Source organism: Sceloporus occidentalis, unplaced genomic scaffold (genome assembly GCF_023333645.1).
Source record: "Sceloporus occidentalis isolate IW3139 unplaced genomic scaffold, rSceOcc1.0.p SCAF_8, whole genome shotgun sequence".
In the NCBI taxonomy this organism is placed as follows: Eukaryota; Metazoa; Chordata; class Lepidosauria; order Squamata; family Phrynosomatidae; genus Sceloporus; species Sceloporus occidentalis.
In genome coordinates this window covers 49099274-49117310 of record NW_028316988.1, presented here as the reverse complement: position 1 = coordinate 49117310, position 18037 = coordinate 49099274, and the positions used below count along the sequence as shown (strand labels likewise).

The 18037-nt window shown below is 43.1% G+C and overlaps 1 protein-coding gene across 7 annotated transcripts in view; it reads right to left on the bottom strand.

Moving 5' to 3' along the window:
* Positions 1-748: 748 nt before the first annotated feature.
* Positions 749-18037, bottom strand: part of LOC149308883 (cleavage stimulation factor subunit 2-like) — a 22609-nt gene continuing 5320 nt past the window's right edge. The window contains exons 3-16 of one of the 7 annotated variants that reach the window (XM_089536621.1): positions 17603-17772; positions 17331-17467; positions 16256-16375; positions 15619-15798; positions 15337-15469; positions 14666-14710; positions 14430-14471; positions 11786-11845; positions 10128-10269; positions 7781-7932; positions 5736-6226; positions 4437-4562; positions 2153-2289; positions 749-938 (exon numbers count right to left, since the gene is read on the bottom strand). In XM_089536621.1, the coding sequence (XP_089392747.1) occupies positions 2167-2289; positions 4437-4562; positions 5736-6226; positions 7781-7932; positions 10128-10269; positions 11786-11845; positions 14430-14471; positions 14666-14710; positions 15337-15469; positions 15619-15798; positions 16256-16375; positions 17331-17467; positions 17603-17772 (1921 nt within the window). In that variant the 3' untranslated portion in view covers positions 749-938; positions 2153-2166. Of the gene's footprint in view, positions 939-2152; positions 2290-4436; positions 4563-5735; positions 6227-7780; positions 7936-10127; positions 10270-11785; positions 11846-14429; positions 14472-14665; positions 14711-15336; positions 15470-15618; positions 15799-16255; positions 16376-17330; positions 17468-17602; positions 17773-18037 lie in introns of all 7 variants that reach the window. The other 6 variants (XM_089536620.1, XM_089536619.1, XM_089536622.1 and 3 more) reach the window with 6 other exon arrangements.

Here is an 18037-nt window from a genome sequence, read left to right as displayed (position 1 = left end):
GGGCAGATTTTTAAAATATTCACTGCCCTTTGCCACCTCCACTTGCTGTCTCCTCCACTGAGAGCTCTGCTAGGAGAAGGGAAAGAGCTTTGTGGAGCTCTCAGAGACAGAGAGACATTGACTTGGGGATTGTACAGAGAAGGGAGACATAATTGAACAGGGGAGGCAAGCTAGCTGAGTGAGGTGACCAAGACTCTGGTTGGGGCAACTGAAGAGATGGTGTGAGTGGGACAAGGCTCAGTGGGAGAAGGAAGGAGAAGCCTTGGGTTTATTTATTTTTTTCAACTTTTAAATTTTAATTTTTTACATTTTTAAAAATTCTTTTAAATTTTCTTTAAAAAATCACTTTATCAAATATTCACTTTAACCACATGAAATTGTGTACATGTAAATACACTTTGGCTGTGCACGTGATATTGTAATGTAAAGGTATAATTTTAATTTCGCTAGGTGTTTATGTCACAACTATTACCATTATATTCAGTGATATATGGGAATTACGATTTATGAGTAACAATAATACAAAAAATATTACTAAGGATTCTGTATGGTGTGGCATGGGAGAAGATCAATGCGGGGGGGGGGGGGGGGGGAGATGGCGTGACACTTATGTGTTACTGCACCAGGTGATGCCAAGCCTAGTGATGCCACTGGGATGACCCATGAAAATCTAAGCTAAATTTCATGCTAAAAATGTGAAGAAAAAATTGTGATCCAGTGTAAAGCACATTTACACTGAGCCATGAGCTCAAATCCAAGATAGTTTTATTCGAAACATGAGGGAGTAAACAAAACAAAGGAAGAATTAACAATTGGAGGTGGAACAAAAGAAAACCCTTCCTCTCACTTCTGTTCTGGCTCAGACAAGGAAAGGGATATAAGCTGCCTTCAGTACTGTCTCCAACAAGGGGCTGAATTTAATCAGAAGACTTCCAGACCTAAAAAGAATACAGAGGAAAGTGTTAAGAGGTTACGCCCTCTGCCTCAATCCCCAGAGAGAAGAAACCCAAATGGGGATTCAAACATTTGGAAGGGTTCACAGAAAGCAAACAGCTGTTTAACATATCCAATGTGGACAAGATAAAAAAGAATGGTTGCAACTGCAGAAAAGTGAAAAGGTTCATGAAAAAGCAGAAAGGACTTTTTCAAGAGTCTGGGCACATATTTTGGAGTGATTGCTAAAGTAACAGATGCTACATACTGCTTCAGGTGAGGGTGCTGGCTACATTCACATTTAGATCTTTAATTTACAGATCTATAGTTAACAGCCATCATATGTGTTGAGTAAAATTCCATGCCTACAGTTCAACAACTACTACTTTCCTTTGGCTCCTTTAGTGTGAGTATCCCACCTGAAAACAGATTTTTACAGAACATGTAGAAATGTATCCAACAGTTGTGCCAATTTATTGATAATTCACAGAAATGTGGAATTCCTAAGACAAGGCAGGTAAACCTGTGTTTCTTCATATGTGGTTGGACTCCAGTGTTGGTCAGCCCAAGCCAGCATTGTCCAGTCTTAAGAGATGTTAGGAGCAGTATAATTATGCACAATTTCACTGAATGATCAGAAGCAGAGAGAAAGCATGTGTGTCTATATAGCTCCTGCTCATTTCAGTGGAGTTTGGCCAAGAGAAATTTCCCCTGCATTTTGGGTTTTGTTATAAAAGAGTCCTCAGTAAATAGAAAGTATTCTCCCATAGTTTCCCCTCAAAAATGAACTATCATGGGAAGCAGTCAAACCTGGCCTACTTTCATGTGGCTTCCAAACTGATTTCAAAAGTCCTCTGCAAACAACTAGTTCATCTTGAAAGAGTGAGCTGTCCATCACATGAAGCCTGCTATGAGGGGTGTAAGAGGGAGAGAGAAGTGGAAATGTCAGAGAGAGAAAAAATAGGTGGAACCACCACTTCTGGTTCTCACTCTGTCCAACAGTGGCTTCGTCTGCACCTCACCATCAGCATATGCCCCCTAACAAGTCAGTCTCTTGACACCCCTTGTCTAGTATTATAAAAAGTGGAAGGCTATAATGAAGGATTTGAAGAAGGTAGAATAGAAGGAAGAGATGGAATGTGCTAGGCTGCGAAGTAAATATGACTGGGAAGGTCTGTTACTCCAGTATAATTTTGCCAGCTCCTTCCCTCCTTCTTACCCAAACAATGCAGATCAAGGAGCACCAGTAGACTTCTGTATCTGCTCTTTCAGAATCAGAATGCTCTGCCTTTGCTCTGGAGGCAACATAGCTATCTGGTCTGCTGTCAGTTGGAGGACCTGCATGATAAGTGCAGCCTAAAGGGAAGAGGAAGAAAATGGTAAGGGTGCATCCAGACATAAACATTGGGTGGGGAGAATTTAGAATTTTTTAGAAAGAACACTGTCTTCCTAAATTCTTTCCTCCTTGGATTTTTCAGATTGTTTCCACCTCTCAAACAGTACTTATTTCTGACAGCTACCCCCACCTCCAAAAGGCAGTGAGCTCCATTTGCACAATCTAGTGTAACCACAGCTTCAACTAACTGGAATTGGTAGTTAATGAACATCAAATCCAGGTAAAACACAATGAATTCTTAACTGAAATCAGTCAAGAGGATACTGTTCCTCTTCTGTTCTGTTTCAAGAATTCATATCCTGCTAGTCCCACACTGAGAAGGTTAACAATCCAAACTTCAAAGAGGACCATAGAATGAAAACAATAACAAGAAATGCATTAAAATAAAAACAAATAATCAAACCAAATAGCAAAATCCTGACCCAAAACAGTGGGCAATCCCAGCAGATGAAAAAAAATGTCATATTAAGGAGGGAGCTAGCTTGTTTTCTGCTGCTCCAGAGACTAGGACCCAGAGCAATGGATGCAAGCTACAGGAAAAGATTCCACCTCAACATTAGGAGGAACTTCCTGAGAGCAAGGGCTGTTCGACAGTGGAACAAACTCCTTCGGAGAGTGGTGGAATCTCCCTCCTTGGAGGTCTTTAAACAGAGGCTGGATGGCCATCTGTCAGGTATGCTTTGATTCAGATTTCCTGCATGGCAGGGGGTTGGACTGGATGGCCCTTGCAGTCTCTTCCAACTCTATGTTTCTATGATTCTTGCTCCTACTCTCTTAGGAAAGGGGACTCAAACAAGGCTTTCATTTGTCTAACAATAACCACGTTTGCACATAACAGTAAGCCAGTTTGTTTGTTGAATTCTGGCTTATTGTTGCATCTGCAAATAACACATGGTTTGTTAAACAAATATAATACACAACCAGAAGTCATGCTTTGTTGTTGGTTTATAAATGCCAGCTTCTTTAAATCCTGTTGTTCTGCCCGAACTGAGATTTGTTTTGTGTGTTTTCCCCACTTGGTCACAATCAAACAGAACTGGGCTGAAACAGACTAGAAATGGGAAAGCATATAGGTGTCCCCTGCTTTTTGATGCCTTGCTTTCCAAACATTCACTCTTTGGACCATTCTAAATTATACCCATAATCCATATATTCAGATGCTCTTTCAACTGCACATCAAATGAATAGGTTCTGGTTATACAGTACTGTAATTTTAAAAGGGTTGAAAGACCAGAAGTGGGCTCTCTCTCTATTGGACTCTGCTTTTTCTGTGTACACACACCACCACCTAAGAAACAGCCTGAGTGTGGCCCAACAGATTCTCTGGCCCCTTTCTGCTCTCTCCTCTTCCTCACCCGGAGAAGGGCAGAGGATGTCACTCCTACTAGACAGCAGTAGGAGGGATGCGCAAGGAATTGCTGCATTGGAGCCCTTGTATTTTCCTGCTAAATGGGAGAAAATAATGCAGCAAGTACAACTGCAGGGCCACCCTGCCCTTTGCTATGGATTTGACAACAACCACAACATGTGTTCTTTGGGAAAGTTGGGTAGAAGCTGTTTAGCTGAGGTGTTTGCTGAGCAACTAGGCTCATTATTCCTCCTCCTCCCCTCTCTTCACCATGGCACCGACTGGAGCAAAGCCTAGCAAAAAGTCAGCTTACCACTATTGACTTTGCTAGGCTTTGCCCTGGTCAGCACTATGGTGAAATGAGGGGAGGAGGAGAAATAACAAGCCTAGTTGCTCAGCGGTACTTCAGCCTAACAGTTTCTACTCTCTGGGTTTGAACAAAGAACATTGCTTTGTGACTGTTGTAGTCGTTGATTCTCTGGCAAAGGGCGGGGCGACCCTGCAGTTGCACCAGCCACGTTATTTGTCAACATTTAGTGGGAAAAACTGAGGACTCTAAAGCAGCAGTTCCTCAAGCCTCTTTTTTCCTTCCACTGTCAATGAACAAGTCATCTCATGAGTAGGGACCTGAGCACATAATGGTTCTGCATTTCAGTGATTTTGGATTTATGACAGTGCTCTTATCCCCAACCTGTTGAATAAATGAGGGCTTCCTGTACTGTGGCTGAATTGGGTAACTGTGGGACAAATTTTCCTTACCTTTTCATGATCCTGAGGTGTTACCTGGTTTTGACCAGGGCTGAAACCTCCAGGCTGGGCAGCTGCTTGTACACCTGCTCCTGGCATGCCTGTAGCCTGCATTGCTGCCCCCGGTATGTTAGGAACCTGCAGGTAAAGAGAAAAGTTTATTCAAATGTATTGTCCTCTCCTATATCTTCCTGTGGACAGAACAGACAGATATCTCCAGTAGATGTGCTACCTCTGAACACTAAGGATAAGCAGAGAGCTGACACAGTGATTTCAACAGGAATCAACTGATAAAAAACAATGTGGAGACATAGCCTGTAGTAGCAGTAGCTTGCCAAACTCCAGCCTCTTTAATTTCTTGTCATAAATTTGTATCTGAAAAGGTACCCTTCCTGTTTCTTTCTCCAGTTTAGGGCTTTTCCAGTGTATGACACAAGAAGACTGAGTATGTTAGTAACTGGGGGAAGTTGGTAGAATATGTAGGAAGCAAAACAGAAGAGCACATAAGAGTCAGCCTCTAATCATGTATATTATATCCATAATTAGTTATTTAGTCAAGGATGTGTTCTTCCAGTATGGGCATACCTTAGTCAACAAAGTTGTGACAAAGAAGCTCCATTTTACAAAGTATTTTTATGCTCCCCCACCCTCATTTTTCCTTTTAATCCCCTGCCTAACTAGAAAGTTTTTCCCAGCAGCAGCATTGGAGAAAAGATGGAGAAACAAACTTGTGGTATATGGTTGCAGCTGCATATCTGTCAATGCAATAAAACTGGAACTAGGAAAGTGCAGTAATCTACTCTAGCTGATTCGACTGTAGCCACGTGTGTCACAGGCAAGGTAAACAAGAGCAGACTCCAGAAGCTTTACTGAGCATGTATGAAAAGAAAAACAGAGAAAAGGGGAGAGCAGATAACTGTACTCCACCAGCTACCCTCCAGTATGTTTTTAAAAATAGGCCTGTAAAGTTAACCACCAAAATGGTATGATAAAAGTGGAGGATGGTGAAAGAAAAAGCCATGCCTGGATGTATTTTGGAAGAAGATGTCAAGTAGACTTTTTTTCCTGCAAGACTGACTTAACCCAATTGTTTAATTTCACAAATTAATTGTTAGCTTTAAAACCCAACTAAAATAATAATATCTCCCTGTGTTGGATCAAGGCGGGGAACAGCATATAAAAAGAGAAAACAAGAAAATCAAAGTCACATAAACAGTAGATAAAAGTACACTAGACTCCATATTCCCACTCCCCCCCCCCTAAAATTAACATTAAAAGCAAAATGAAATAACAAAGAAAAGCTCTGCCTACCTGTCGAGGACCTTGTGGGCCAGTTGCTCCTATGTTAAGAGGCCCGGTCAATGGACCTCTTGGGCTTGGACCAGGACCTCTAGGCTCCATGCCCCTGGGGGGCTCCATGCCTCTTGTGTCCATGCCCCTGGGGGGCTCCATGCCTCTTGCATCCATTCCCCTGGGAGGTTCCATTCCTCTTGCGTCCATTCCCCTGGGGGGCTCCATGCCTCTTGTGTCCATGCCCCTAGGAGGCTCCATGCCTCTTGCGTCCATGCCTCTGGGGGGCTCCATGCCTCTTGCATCCATGCCCCTGGGGGGCTCCATGCCTCTTGCATCCATGCCCCTAGGGGGCTCCATGCCCCTGGGCGGTTCCATCCCTCTGGGTGGCTCCATGCCCCTGGGGGGCTCCATCCCTCTGGGTGGCTCCATGCCCCTTGGCTCCATTCCCCTTGGCTCCAAGCCTCTGGCATCCATGACTCTGGGCTCCATGCCTCTTGGATCTCGTCCACCTGCGTAGAATATGAACAAAACCTATTGGTAGTTACAAAAACAGAAACATTGGGAGCGACTTTACTGAGTCCATGCCAATTTTCCAGATTTTTCCAGAGTCTGGTCTGACAAACCCACAACCACTTCTCAACCTACTGCAATCCCACAAGCTCATCTGTCCTTATTTCCTTATGCCACCATTTGCCATTTTACATCTTGGAAATAATCAGCTAGAAATATTTTTCTACTTTTGTTTTTCTTCTTAATGGGCGATAATATCAGTGGTAACATAACAGGCTAGACATTCATTGTTATGATCTCTGTCTTAGAAACTAAAAATTGGGCAATCTTCCTTTCATTGTTCAAGACTAGTTATTTTAGTTTCTAACTGAAAGGGGAGAATCAGTCAGTATGAACTAGGATTTAAAGAAAGGTGCGGAGTCAGGTCTGAAAAACCAGTGTGACGAATAAAAATTAGGGAGCTAGATTTAAATTCTGCTCATCTGTGATTTGTTTTGAACTATATCTTGACACATACAAGACATGGATTCATGCTATATATTTAAAATATTTCTTCTCTAATTACTGGGCTTTCTCATTTTTGTTGGAAGTGGCACATTTAGAAAGAGCTGCTTTAACACAGCCTTTTCCAATCTGGCCATTTCAAGATATGACAGACTATAATTCCCACTATCCTCAATAGTCTGTAAGAATGTGGGATTTATTGTCCAAGACATCTGGTAGAAACCCATGTTAAAGGCCATGTTGGAACCTAACTCAACCTTTGTGTTACATTTTCTGTGGGCTCCTGTGTCAAAGGCCCCTGACTACAGCAAATAGCTCCACTAACCAGCTCTTGGAAGACTCAGTGTCTTTGCTGCCTATATTGCCCTGAGATAGGCCCTAAAATAAGTTGTAGCTTCTATTTGATCAAACCCACTTTAGTTGCCATCTCACTTGTTTTATTGCTGCCAGGTCCTTGGAGAACAAACAAGCTGTTTGTGCTCCACTCTGTGAGAGTGGATGCCTGGGAACAATTGTGTCTACTGCCTATATTTCTCAGTTCCAGAGTCATCTGAGCTTCAAACAGAATTGTCTGCCAAGGAAGCCAGAAACTCTGCAAGAGCCACCAGGAATCCTTCTGGATCCATAAGCCTCCTCGGGTGAACCATCTTAATGGGTCCCCCACCCCTCCTGAAATTCTCAGCCCCATTAAATCTAAACCTCACCAGGTAGTGATCTGTCCCATGACAACAAAACTGCAAACAGTTCCTCCACCTCCAGATCACCACCACCCCATCCAACATAAAAATATACCATAGAAATCAGGAAATACTATATACTTTAAAATCTTTGTTAGAGATATATTACATTCTTTGTAAAATTACTTTGTAAAACATACGAAATACTATTTTGAGTTTATGTGCTGGGAGAAAAACACATTTCCACATTGTTTTCCATTTTAATATCTTCTGTATTTTCTTAAAAGAACAGGTTCCTCATGAATCAATTACTGTGCGGTGATTTATACCACCTACATTAATATTTTGGCCCCCTTTCCATATCCCTCTCACCTCGGCCATCCATCAAAGGCCCTCGTGGCTCTCCCATCAAGGGTCTGGGTTCTCCCATTGGTCCGCCTCTCATTTCATGTGGGGGCAGCCCCCGGTTATCATGACTGGGCATGTGGTGCATGGGGGGCCCCTGGTGCGGGGGTCCAAGGTAACTTCTGGGGAAAAGGATGGGAAGCAAAAGAAGTCAAAACCCAGGTCAAAACCCAGATCCAGCCCTTACATTCCAAGTCAAGTGGCCAATCTTAACCAGATGAAACTAATTCAGGCTACAGTGGCAGCTCACTTGAGGAAACACTGCCTCACACAGAAACACCTCACATATACCGAAAACCAGACAGCAGGAAGAACACATGTAGCTTAGCCACTTCCCCAATGAACTGTTTTTCTACTTTTCACTCAAGGGAGAGCACTCAACCACACAAATGTTCTGTCTGCTGGCATAAGTCAGGCATACCAATTAGAGAACAAGCAGAACTCACACTCTGAACTGGCCCTGGCCATTCAAATTAGCCACAGGGCCTCAACAGTTTCTTGAAGCCAACTCCAGTCTAGATCCCTTTCAGTCCGGTTTCCGCCCACAGCACTCTACAGACACGGCCCTCACAAAGATCTCAAACGATCTTTTGCAGGCAAGGCGAATGGTCTTTACTCTGTTCTCGTTCTTCTTGATTTGTCTGCGGCCTTCGACACCGTGGATCACTGTCTCCTAGTTGATATACTTTCTGACCTCAGGTTCTTGGACTCTGTTCTTGATTGGTTTAAATCTTATTTGTTAGATAGATCTTTTGCAATGGTCACAGGTGGTCAGACTTTGTCCACTGTTCCCTTATCTGTTGGAGTTCCCCAGAGCTCTGTTTTGGGTCCCCCTACTGTTCTCTCTTTACACATTGTCCCTAGGAAAACTTATAAGTTCTTTTAGTTTTTCCTGTCATCTGTACGCCGAGGACACTCAGATGTATCTTTCCACCCCTGACCTTTCTCCGGGGCTTGAATAGCAAGTTTCATCTTGTCTCACAGCTCTCACAGTGGATGCGCCATCAGTGTTTGAAGCTCAACATGTCCAAGATGGAGCTTCTTGTCTTTGCTTCCACCTAAGTCCACCCTCAATACTCTTTTTCTGTTTGTTGATGACATCTCTATTCGACTGGTCCAGGAAGCTCGCAGTCTTGGCATCATTTTTGATTCTTCTCTGTCGTGTATCCCCCAGATCCCAGCCACAGCCAAGGCCTGTAGATTCTTTCTCTACAATATTGCTAAAATCTGTCCATTTCACTCGGCCTCTACTGCCTAGACTCTGGTCCACGCTCTGGTCGTCTCGCGACTAGATTATTGTAACCGCCTTCTGGCAGGGCTTCCTCTCTCACCTCCATCATTTAATTTCAGTCCAGCATTCAGCATGCATGCATTATTACATCCACTCCCCGCTCTGACCATGTTTCTCCTCTATTATCATCCCTTCACTGGCTCCCCTTCCCCTTCCGTATTCAGTATAAGCTTCTGTTGTTAACTTTTAAAGCTCTGCATGGGTTGCCCCCCCCCTTATTTATCTGAACTTCGTTCTCCACACATTCCCACTCGTACCCTCCGTTCTGGTAGTCAAGGTCTGCTGTCCCAGCCCAGGCTCTCCACTGCCCCATCCCGGATTCATCCCTTTTCACTTGCTGCCCCTCACTTCTGGAATCTCCTTCCCCCATGAGCATGGGTCATCACTTCTTTAACCAGTTTCAAAACTGAGTTGAAGACTATATTGTTCAGGGAAGCATTCCCAGGCATTGTGTGACTATTTATCTGATTGTTATCTGATATTTTATTTGATCTCTGATGTTCTCAATCTGTTGCCTCCTTATTTTATCTAATTCTATCTTGTATTACTATGTATTTTGTAGAATGTATGCCATTGGCAGGTTTCATTTTTATCGATTTTATTGTCTGTATGTACAGAGCTGTGTAAATCTACAGCGCTATATAAATAAAGTATAATAATAATAACAACAACAACAACAACAACTGGTAGGAAGCTTTTCATTAAAAAAAAACCTACAGAAGCAACTCACCTATAAAGATGTTTGCTAGCCTGTGGAAATTGTGAAAAGGACAGAGAGCAAACAGACTGCTGACTTTCTATTTTAGGAATGGAAGAGAGGCTTCTCCTCCTCTTAGTAGCCCACTGTTTCCTTATTGCCTGCAGAGGATGGATGGAATACTTCATTCTTGCCTTGCTACTGGGCTACAGGCCTGTTTTCAAGCTGCATTTCAGAATTTATATAAATAGTCCAGATCTCTCAAAAGAAGCCTCCTGTTCTCTGGGCACCAATTTCAATATGATGTTCTGTTCCATTTTGCCTACCTGGGTTCCACTTCTCCAGTGACAGAGAGCAAGGTCCCCCCACGTGGATCATTTGGGGCATCTCCCAGAAGGCCTCGGGGTGGTGGCCCACTAGCTGGCATAGGCCCACGCTGCATGGGAGCCCGGGGATCTGGCATGGGCACTGTCAGGAAGACAAAAAGAGGGTTGGGAAGATTTGAGGTAGAAAAGCCTTGTTAAGGCCAACAGCTCAGCACCACTGAGGTTGAAAGCCCTTTTTGCAACCCTTTGTGTTCTCAGAAAGCAGCATGCACTGGAAATGAAGCCACAATGTCGCTGCAATACCTTTCACACTGGTTCCAGTGTGCTTTTCCTCTGCGTCACCATAGTCTGCTTGCTCAGGGATAGACAAAATCAAGAAAAGTTGCACACAGAAGTCAAACCTTAGGGATACTTCTTACAAGATGTTTTGCACTTTGGTGCCAAGTAAAAGATAACATGCCTATGATGTCAGGTCCAAAGATTGCAATTATTTCCCATGGAAAAAATCTATATACAAGTAACCACTGAAAAATAGTTGCACTCTTGTCTTAATTTCAAAACAAAATTTCAACTCCAGGCAGTTTTGGATGACCCACATTTTCTTGACCCATTTCAAACCAACTTCAGAACAGGATATGGAGTTGAGACTACTATGGCTGCTTTAGCGGATGATCTGTCTTAACACAGAGAGTGGGAATGTGTTCTATTGGTGCTTTTAGACCTCTCAGTGGCAGTTCCATACCATCAACTATGATATTCTTTTTGAACTTCTGGAGGGGTTAGGAATCAGAGGCACTGTGTTGTAGCGGTTTTGGTCTTACCTCTCAGGCAGGTTTAAGAGAATGGTGTTTGGGAACAGTTTCTTCCTAAAAATTTCGTTGTTATATGGTAAACCACAAGGTGCCATTCTAGCCCCAATGCTTTTTAACATTAACATTAAATCACTGGGAGATTATTCGGAGGCATGGTGCTATCTGTGTGCTAATGACACCCAAATATAATCTCAATGCCTTCAAAAACAGCCCCAGCTAAAGACAATGTGTCTTCTCTGCAGGAGATAATGGGGTGGATAGTTTTAATGATGGCACATGGCCACATGCACATGCTGCCATTAGTGCCAATGGGTCTTGCCATACACAGATGCTCAAATCTCTATATTTGAATTCTTTTTATTTTAAATGCATCCTGCTCTTCTCAAGAGATTTTGAAGCACTTTACAGTACTCTCGTGTCATTTTTATATGGTATTATCTGAACATGGCAAATACAAAAACAAAATATGTAACTCTGTTCTTTTCAAAACAGATCTTGGACCAGGGAACTAAAGGCAAAGCTTTGCAGGAAGCCAATATTCAGAATCAGCACCAATATAGCAGCACAAAATATCATGTGAGATGTAGCCCCAATCCTGGCTAACTCCAGCAAGAAAAAGAGGGGTAGAAGATGACGTGGACCTGCAAAACCAGGTGTTAAGACCCTCCTCCTGGTGGCGCCGGTCAATCCATTCTACAAAGGCACTGCCCTTTTAGCTTCTGTCCCCAAGTCTTCTGCTTTGATTTCCAGGCTACATAGCTTCGTAGTCCTAAGTCACAAGGCCTTGTATTGCACATTCCACACTCTGTGCAAAGAGCAAGAGGAACCAAGAACAGCTATAGGTACCTTGAACTCGCTCAATAGAGGCAGGCCTGGCAGGTCCCACAGGAGAGAGCTGCAGGTTCCCTGTCCGACAGCAGGAAGAGAGGAGAAAAAGCAGTCACACCAGTAGGAGATGCACTTGCCACACAGACACACAGAATACCTTGGGCAGATTACCCCTTCCCTTGGCATATCCTTGAAAAGCTGTCCTTTTAAACGAGCAGAAAAGACCTCTCTTTCAGAATATGTTGCCATCAACCTTAAAGGCTGAGATTTTATTTTCAGAATTTCTATTTTGCTCTCCAGGATAAGAATTACATTGTGAGCCTGTGGACAACACCCTACTGCAATGCACAACATATATGAAAATAAGAAGTGTTTGGAAACTGCAAAAGGTTCAAAAACTGGTAACCTGAGTCCTGCAGAGCTCATCAAATCTTACCAGTGTTTAAAGACCTTCATTGTCTACTGGCTTGTTTCTCGGCACAATCTCCAAGTAGTGCCTTTAACCCTTTAAGAACTATGATATCTAAAGGACTGGCTTATCTCATGGGAACCTTGCTGTTTGTCAAACTCTTCTGCTAAGGCCCTGCTCCACACACCTATTGTCCTTCCAAGACAAAACGGGGAACTATCAAAGACATTTGTCTGTGGTTCTGCTGGCATTTTCTGATAGCATTTTTAAAAATTCATGATGTATTTATACTTTGTGGACCATTTCGATGTTCTTACTGTGTGTTCAATTATTTGTTGTAAGCTTATTCAGGACATTATTAGAGAGGGATGCTGGAATATAAGAAGGCATCACTTAGCATAGCTGAAAATGGCTGCCAAAGGTACAATCATGTCCAGAACAGCTTCATAACAATTTGTAAATTTGTAATAGCTGCATCCTGCTCCTCCTCCAAGGAGGCCTGAGCAGCATTCATGGTTGCTCCTCCTGCTCCTCACTTCTCCACACTTTATCCTCAGAACACATGTGAACTAGGTTGGGACAGGAAACAGCAATTGGCTTAAGAACACCCAGTGTTCCATAGCCATGTGGGAATTTTAAACGTTTTGTCTCCATTGCTACTCCACTTCAATAGGCATTATACTATATTGGCTTTCATTTTAGACTGTTTTAAGGGAAGGTAGGAAGACTTCAACCTTGTAAAATCTACCTTTTGTTAAACTAGAAATGTGAGATCCACTCACTGAAACATGGTACAAAAGTCTCAGAATAAATAAGCCCAAAGCAAGATGTTTCTTTTGTGTACCAGAACACAAAGCTCATAGTCCTTCCACAGAAAAATCCACTGTTGGTTATCCCAAGAGTGTCAAACAACTGGGAATCAGAAATCCTTGTCACAAAACACCCAGCGATCTACCTGCTGGTCCAGATCTAACGTTTCCCCACCCCATTTTAAGACATAAGGAAAGGCTACACTTCCCAAAATTCAATACAGTAACAATAATACAAATACAACACTAGACTAGAAAATTGGACATGAGCTCCACAGCAATGTGAATGGAGATTCTTGAGTATAAGATGCAAAAGATACTCCTGCAGCAATTAAACTCACCAAAACAATAATTCTTTGCACAATTTCTTGGAGGTAAGCACTACTGAACCCAGTGGAACATGTTTTTGATGTACAGAATTATATAATACAACCCTATTTCTCAGGCAGGTGTTACTGAGAATGAACACAGACAATAATATCACAACCTATCCTTGGGATGGGACATGAAAGATAGCTAAACACATATGTGTTTACTTACTATGGCCATCACCATCATATTGGGCTGTTTTGAATTTTCAGCTGTTCCACACCCAAAACACTACAATGGTGAATACACGAGGCAAAGCTTTTTCTACTGCACCATCTCAATTGTGGAACTCCTTCCCAAAGAGAAATCATGCTGGATTCATCCCTACTAACCTTCTCATAGGCAGTTAGAACTCTACTATTCTGTTGGCCTTTGGTTTTTAAAATCTGCTTTCAACTTGTTATTTTTACCCTGTATTTGAATAATATTTTAAATATATTGTATTGTACATTGCTTTGAAGACTCTGGTTGACAGGTAAGGAATTAATAAATACTATAAGTAAATAAAGGTACTCAGTCCTGCTCACGAGGGTCTAACTGTGTCAAACTGCTTATCGCTGAGGACCGTCAGTGGCTACATTGGACTCTGATCCAATAAGGCTGCTTTCCTCAACTGTTGGCTGTTTTGAACAGCTCTCATATCATATCACTAACCATTCCCATGCCAGCTGAGTCTGATGGGAGCTGAAGTCCAAAATTTCTAAAGTCTAAAATTTCATGTTGGCAAAAGCAGCACTATAGCAATTCTTAAGGATTCTTGTTTTGTTTGGGCAGAACTAAAGATGCATTTCAGTGCAACCAGATGGAAGAACATGCTGGTACATTTCCAGATGTGTGGACACACACACACACACACACACACACACACCCCTCCTGCTCTGTCACCCGAACAAAGCAAGCACCATTATCTTCTGCAAAATAAAATTGCTTTGAAAAGCATTACAAGGGATGATAGCACCCTCTGCCGGCTAAGCAAATGAAAACAGGTGCAACTTGGCTCAAGCGCTATCCTACTGGACTGTTGAGTCCAACTAAGGGATATTTTCCAGCTTTTTCTGAAATACATGCAAAGTACCTGATGGAGCATTACTGGGGAAAGCACTGTTCTCATTGTCCACTAAGCGCAAAGAAAAATGGAGAGAGAGAGTTAAGAAAAAGCCTGTGAGAGTTTTAGACACCATTTGTAGGGAGATATTTTTGTAAGGAGATCCCCAAACAGTATTCCTCTGTCCATAGTCACTGATCTAGTTTGAAAGTGGAAGCCTCCTGGCTCTCACTGTCTAATCAGGCACAACTGAGAATCTGAATTACCTTGTCCACGTTCCAAAAGCATTGGGGCACCCCCTGGCATTCCACCTGTGGAGGAAAACAATCATGTAAACCAGTGGTTCTCAAACTTTTTATGCTCGTGACCAACTTTACAGCTGCTTGCAGACACCCCCTGGCTTGACATGGTATATGAGTAAGAATATTTTGTTTCTTTACTGTGTATATTTTTGTTCATACATTTATGTATAATCATATTTTAACATTTTATAAGGAAACAGTACCCCTCCTCCCTCAGAATGAGGCTCCAAGCACTCTTCTTGCCTTTCTCTTCCCTTCCAGGAAAAAAAAGTTTGGAAAGCAGAGGAGGAGGCGGATCAGAGCTTCCAAATCGTGTGATCCTCTTGCACATCCCCTGGGGATCCCACTTCACAGTATGAGAACCACTGATGGTGGTTCACAAAGGCTACTGAGTGAATTATGGGGTCTAGCAATTCAGGACAACATGGAAAACAGAAGTTGGGTCAGGCATTCTGTTGGGTTCACTAGCTATGTTGGCTGAGGGTTTCTAAAAGATGTACGGTAGTTCCCCCACCCCCACCCCTGAGGTCTATTCCCCACCCCTGAGGTCTATTCTACTACACACACTTGGGTCAACACTGAGAGATGACAAATCTAGGACAAACACAAGGCAAAGGGTGCACTGCAGAGCTTACCTCCTGGAGCCAAGGGCCCAGGCCCTGGACCAGGGCCGGGTACAGCAGTGGGCATCTGGCCTGGGGCTGGCACTCCTCCTTGCATGGGTGGCTGCATTAGAGGAGGGGCTCCATTGACATGCATGCCCCCCTGCTTAGAGGGGAAAAAAGCACCACAGTTTCAATTAAAAAATAAAAACCAACAGGACGGGATATGTCTCTTGAACATTCATAGCAATGGAAAAAGGAAGACTGATTCAGAACACAGAGTAAAGGATTCAACACAAAGCATCAGCCTCTTACTATTGGTTGTGGCTGGGATGATGGAACATTTGGCTGGTTCATCTGTGCGTTCGGACCTGGGCCAGGACCAGGACCAGGACCGGGTCCAGCCCCTGGACCCGGACCTGGCCCAGGCCCTTGCCCTGCTTGTGGATTGCCTGGAATCAGAGAAGGAACGGTGGTCTGGCGATGCAGAATTTTCTGGAGGCAGAAAAAAAAGAGTAAAGCCTGTAAGTTAAAGGTGGGTAACCTCTTTCAGTCCAAGGGCTGAATTCAACTTCACAAAAGTTCTTGTGGATTGCATTCCAGATGTGGGTGGGTCCAAAAATACCTATAGTTTTTAACTTACAGCTCTTGATGCCAGTAACCAAGTCTTAGGAGACAGGTGTCAATACTTCAGAATGGGGAACCTCCATGCACCAAAACCCTCCAGAAAACCACCAAAGGATAGTGTTACAGAGAAGGGAACATGGCCATTCTGGCAAACCCAGAATGGATCATGAAAGTGTCAAGACTCGGCTCCAGACTGGTCATGGGGGTGCCAGGGCTATCCTCATCTGTGCAGCAAGTACCAAAAATAATGCTCATGATACAAAAGTATATGGCCCTTCCCTAGCTTTCCCCTGTGCCTCAAGAGAAGTAAGCCTGAAAGACATACCAAAGCAATCTCTGGGTCAACAATTCGCATCACTACTTGGGCCTGTAGTAGGGCATAGGCAAGTTGAGGGTTCTGCAGCAGCATACTACGTGCCTCCTGTGGGCTATTCTGGACACAGAGCTGATGAGAGGAAAAGGAGAGGAGTAACAGATAGGGTAGCAGGTGCACTGTAACCTCTGGGCTTTTAGTTAAAAAAAATTAACACTTCAATTTCAAAGAAACCCCAGAAATGAAATTTAGAGAAAAAAATATTTCTCTTTCCTGGTAGTCAACTTTTCACAGAACTCAAGAAATTACATTTCTAGGAGCACAGGACTTTCTCTAGAGAAATGGGACTATTGTTCAGCCATTGAGGGAAAATTTCCTTCTCATGCAGAATGGACCAGGATCAAATGTTAGCATCTCCCATTAAAAAAGGATTAGGTAGGAAGTGGTGAGAAGACTTTTTTCTGGAAACTTTTGAGAACAACTGTGAGACTGAGAGGATAGTACTGGATACACACAGAGGCCTAAATTATTTTTCAGTCCTGACTAGAGTTGACACAATAAATCCATCAGACTTATTTACATATTGGCCCTCATTCAATAATTGAATGAATGGGTTTACTCCAGTATTTTAGGATTATGGTGTTCTCCAGTTCTCTCACACAAGATCTTTCAGGTGGATGTACTCAGAACTCAGCCCAGATCCTCAGATATAACCACAACTTGCAATGTTGTTTTCAAAAAGAAGTATGATACTCTAAGCCACTGCAGGAAGTATAACCTCCTATAATGGTTCGAATGTTATATTGCTCTACTTGATTCTTCTGAATGATATGGCAGGATGCTTGTTTTAAATTAAAATGAGGTGGGCAGCTGCAAAAGGGTACAGGGCCACATTAGCTTCCCAGGAGAGCTTGGGCATTATTCCTGAACTATGGCTATGCCTTCCCATTAAACTGCTTTCATATGAAAGCAGATTACTCCACCCTCATAAAAAGGCCATCTGCATGGAATATATAATTGCCTGTAACTACAAAATCAAATGATTTGTAAAAAGCAAAGCTGGAGTACTTTCCACCTCGCTGCTCACCTTCATCTGCTTCATCAGCTCAAACATTTGCTCAGGTGGAAGGCTGGCCACTGCCCTGCTGATGGACTCTGGAGCGTCTTCAGGGTTCACGGGGTCTCCATAGGGTGACTCTATGATGGGAGCACCAGTACCTAGGCCTGGCATAAAAGACAGGGGGGAAAAACCCTTAGGGTTAAAGATTTGTGCCTTACCACACACACACAGATCAGTTCCCCTCAGCTGATCTAATTACAGTTGTTCTTACTCTGCTACCTTCTACAAGACAGACTCACTCTTTAGCTCTTCTTTATTCTTCTCACTGGCAGCATTGTCCACACGCAAGGCTCTCCCACTGAACTCACGGCCATTCAAGTTCCGCATGGCACTGAGAGCCGTTTCCTGGTCTTGATACTCACAGAAGCCATAGCCTTTTGGCTTGCCAGTCTCTCTATCATAGACCAGTCTAGAAGACAAAATACACAAAATTACAACCATTGTCTACCAAATAACATGAGGAAAGGGGCATTGCAGCTAACTAGCTGGCTCTTCTCTCCAGACTTTAGAAAACAAAATCACTTTTTTGTACTACAGCTCCCAGAATCTGCCATCAAGTATAGTGGCCATGCTAGTTGAAGAATTCTAGGAGCTGTAGTCCAAATAAATACATACATACATTCTTACAAAACTTCTGTTTCAAGACCCTCACTGATTTTGTCTACACTTTGGGG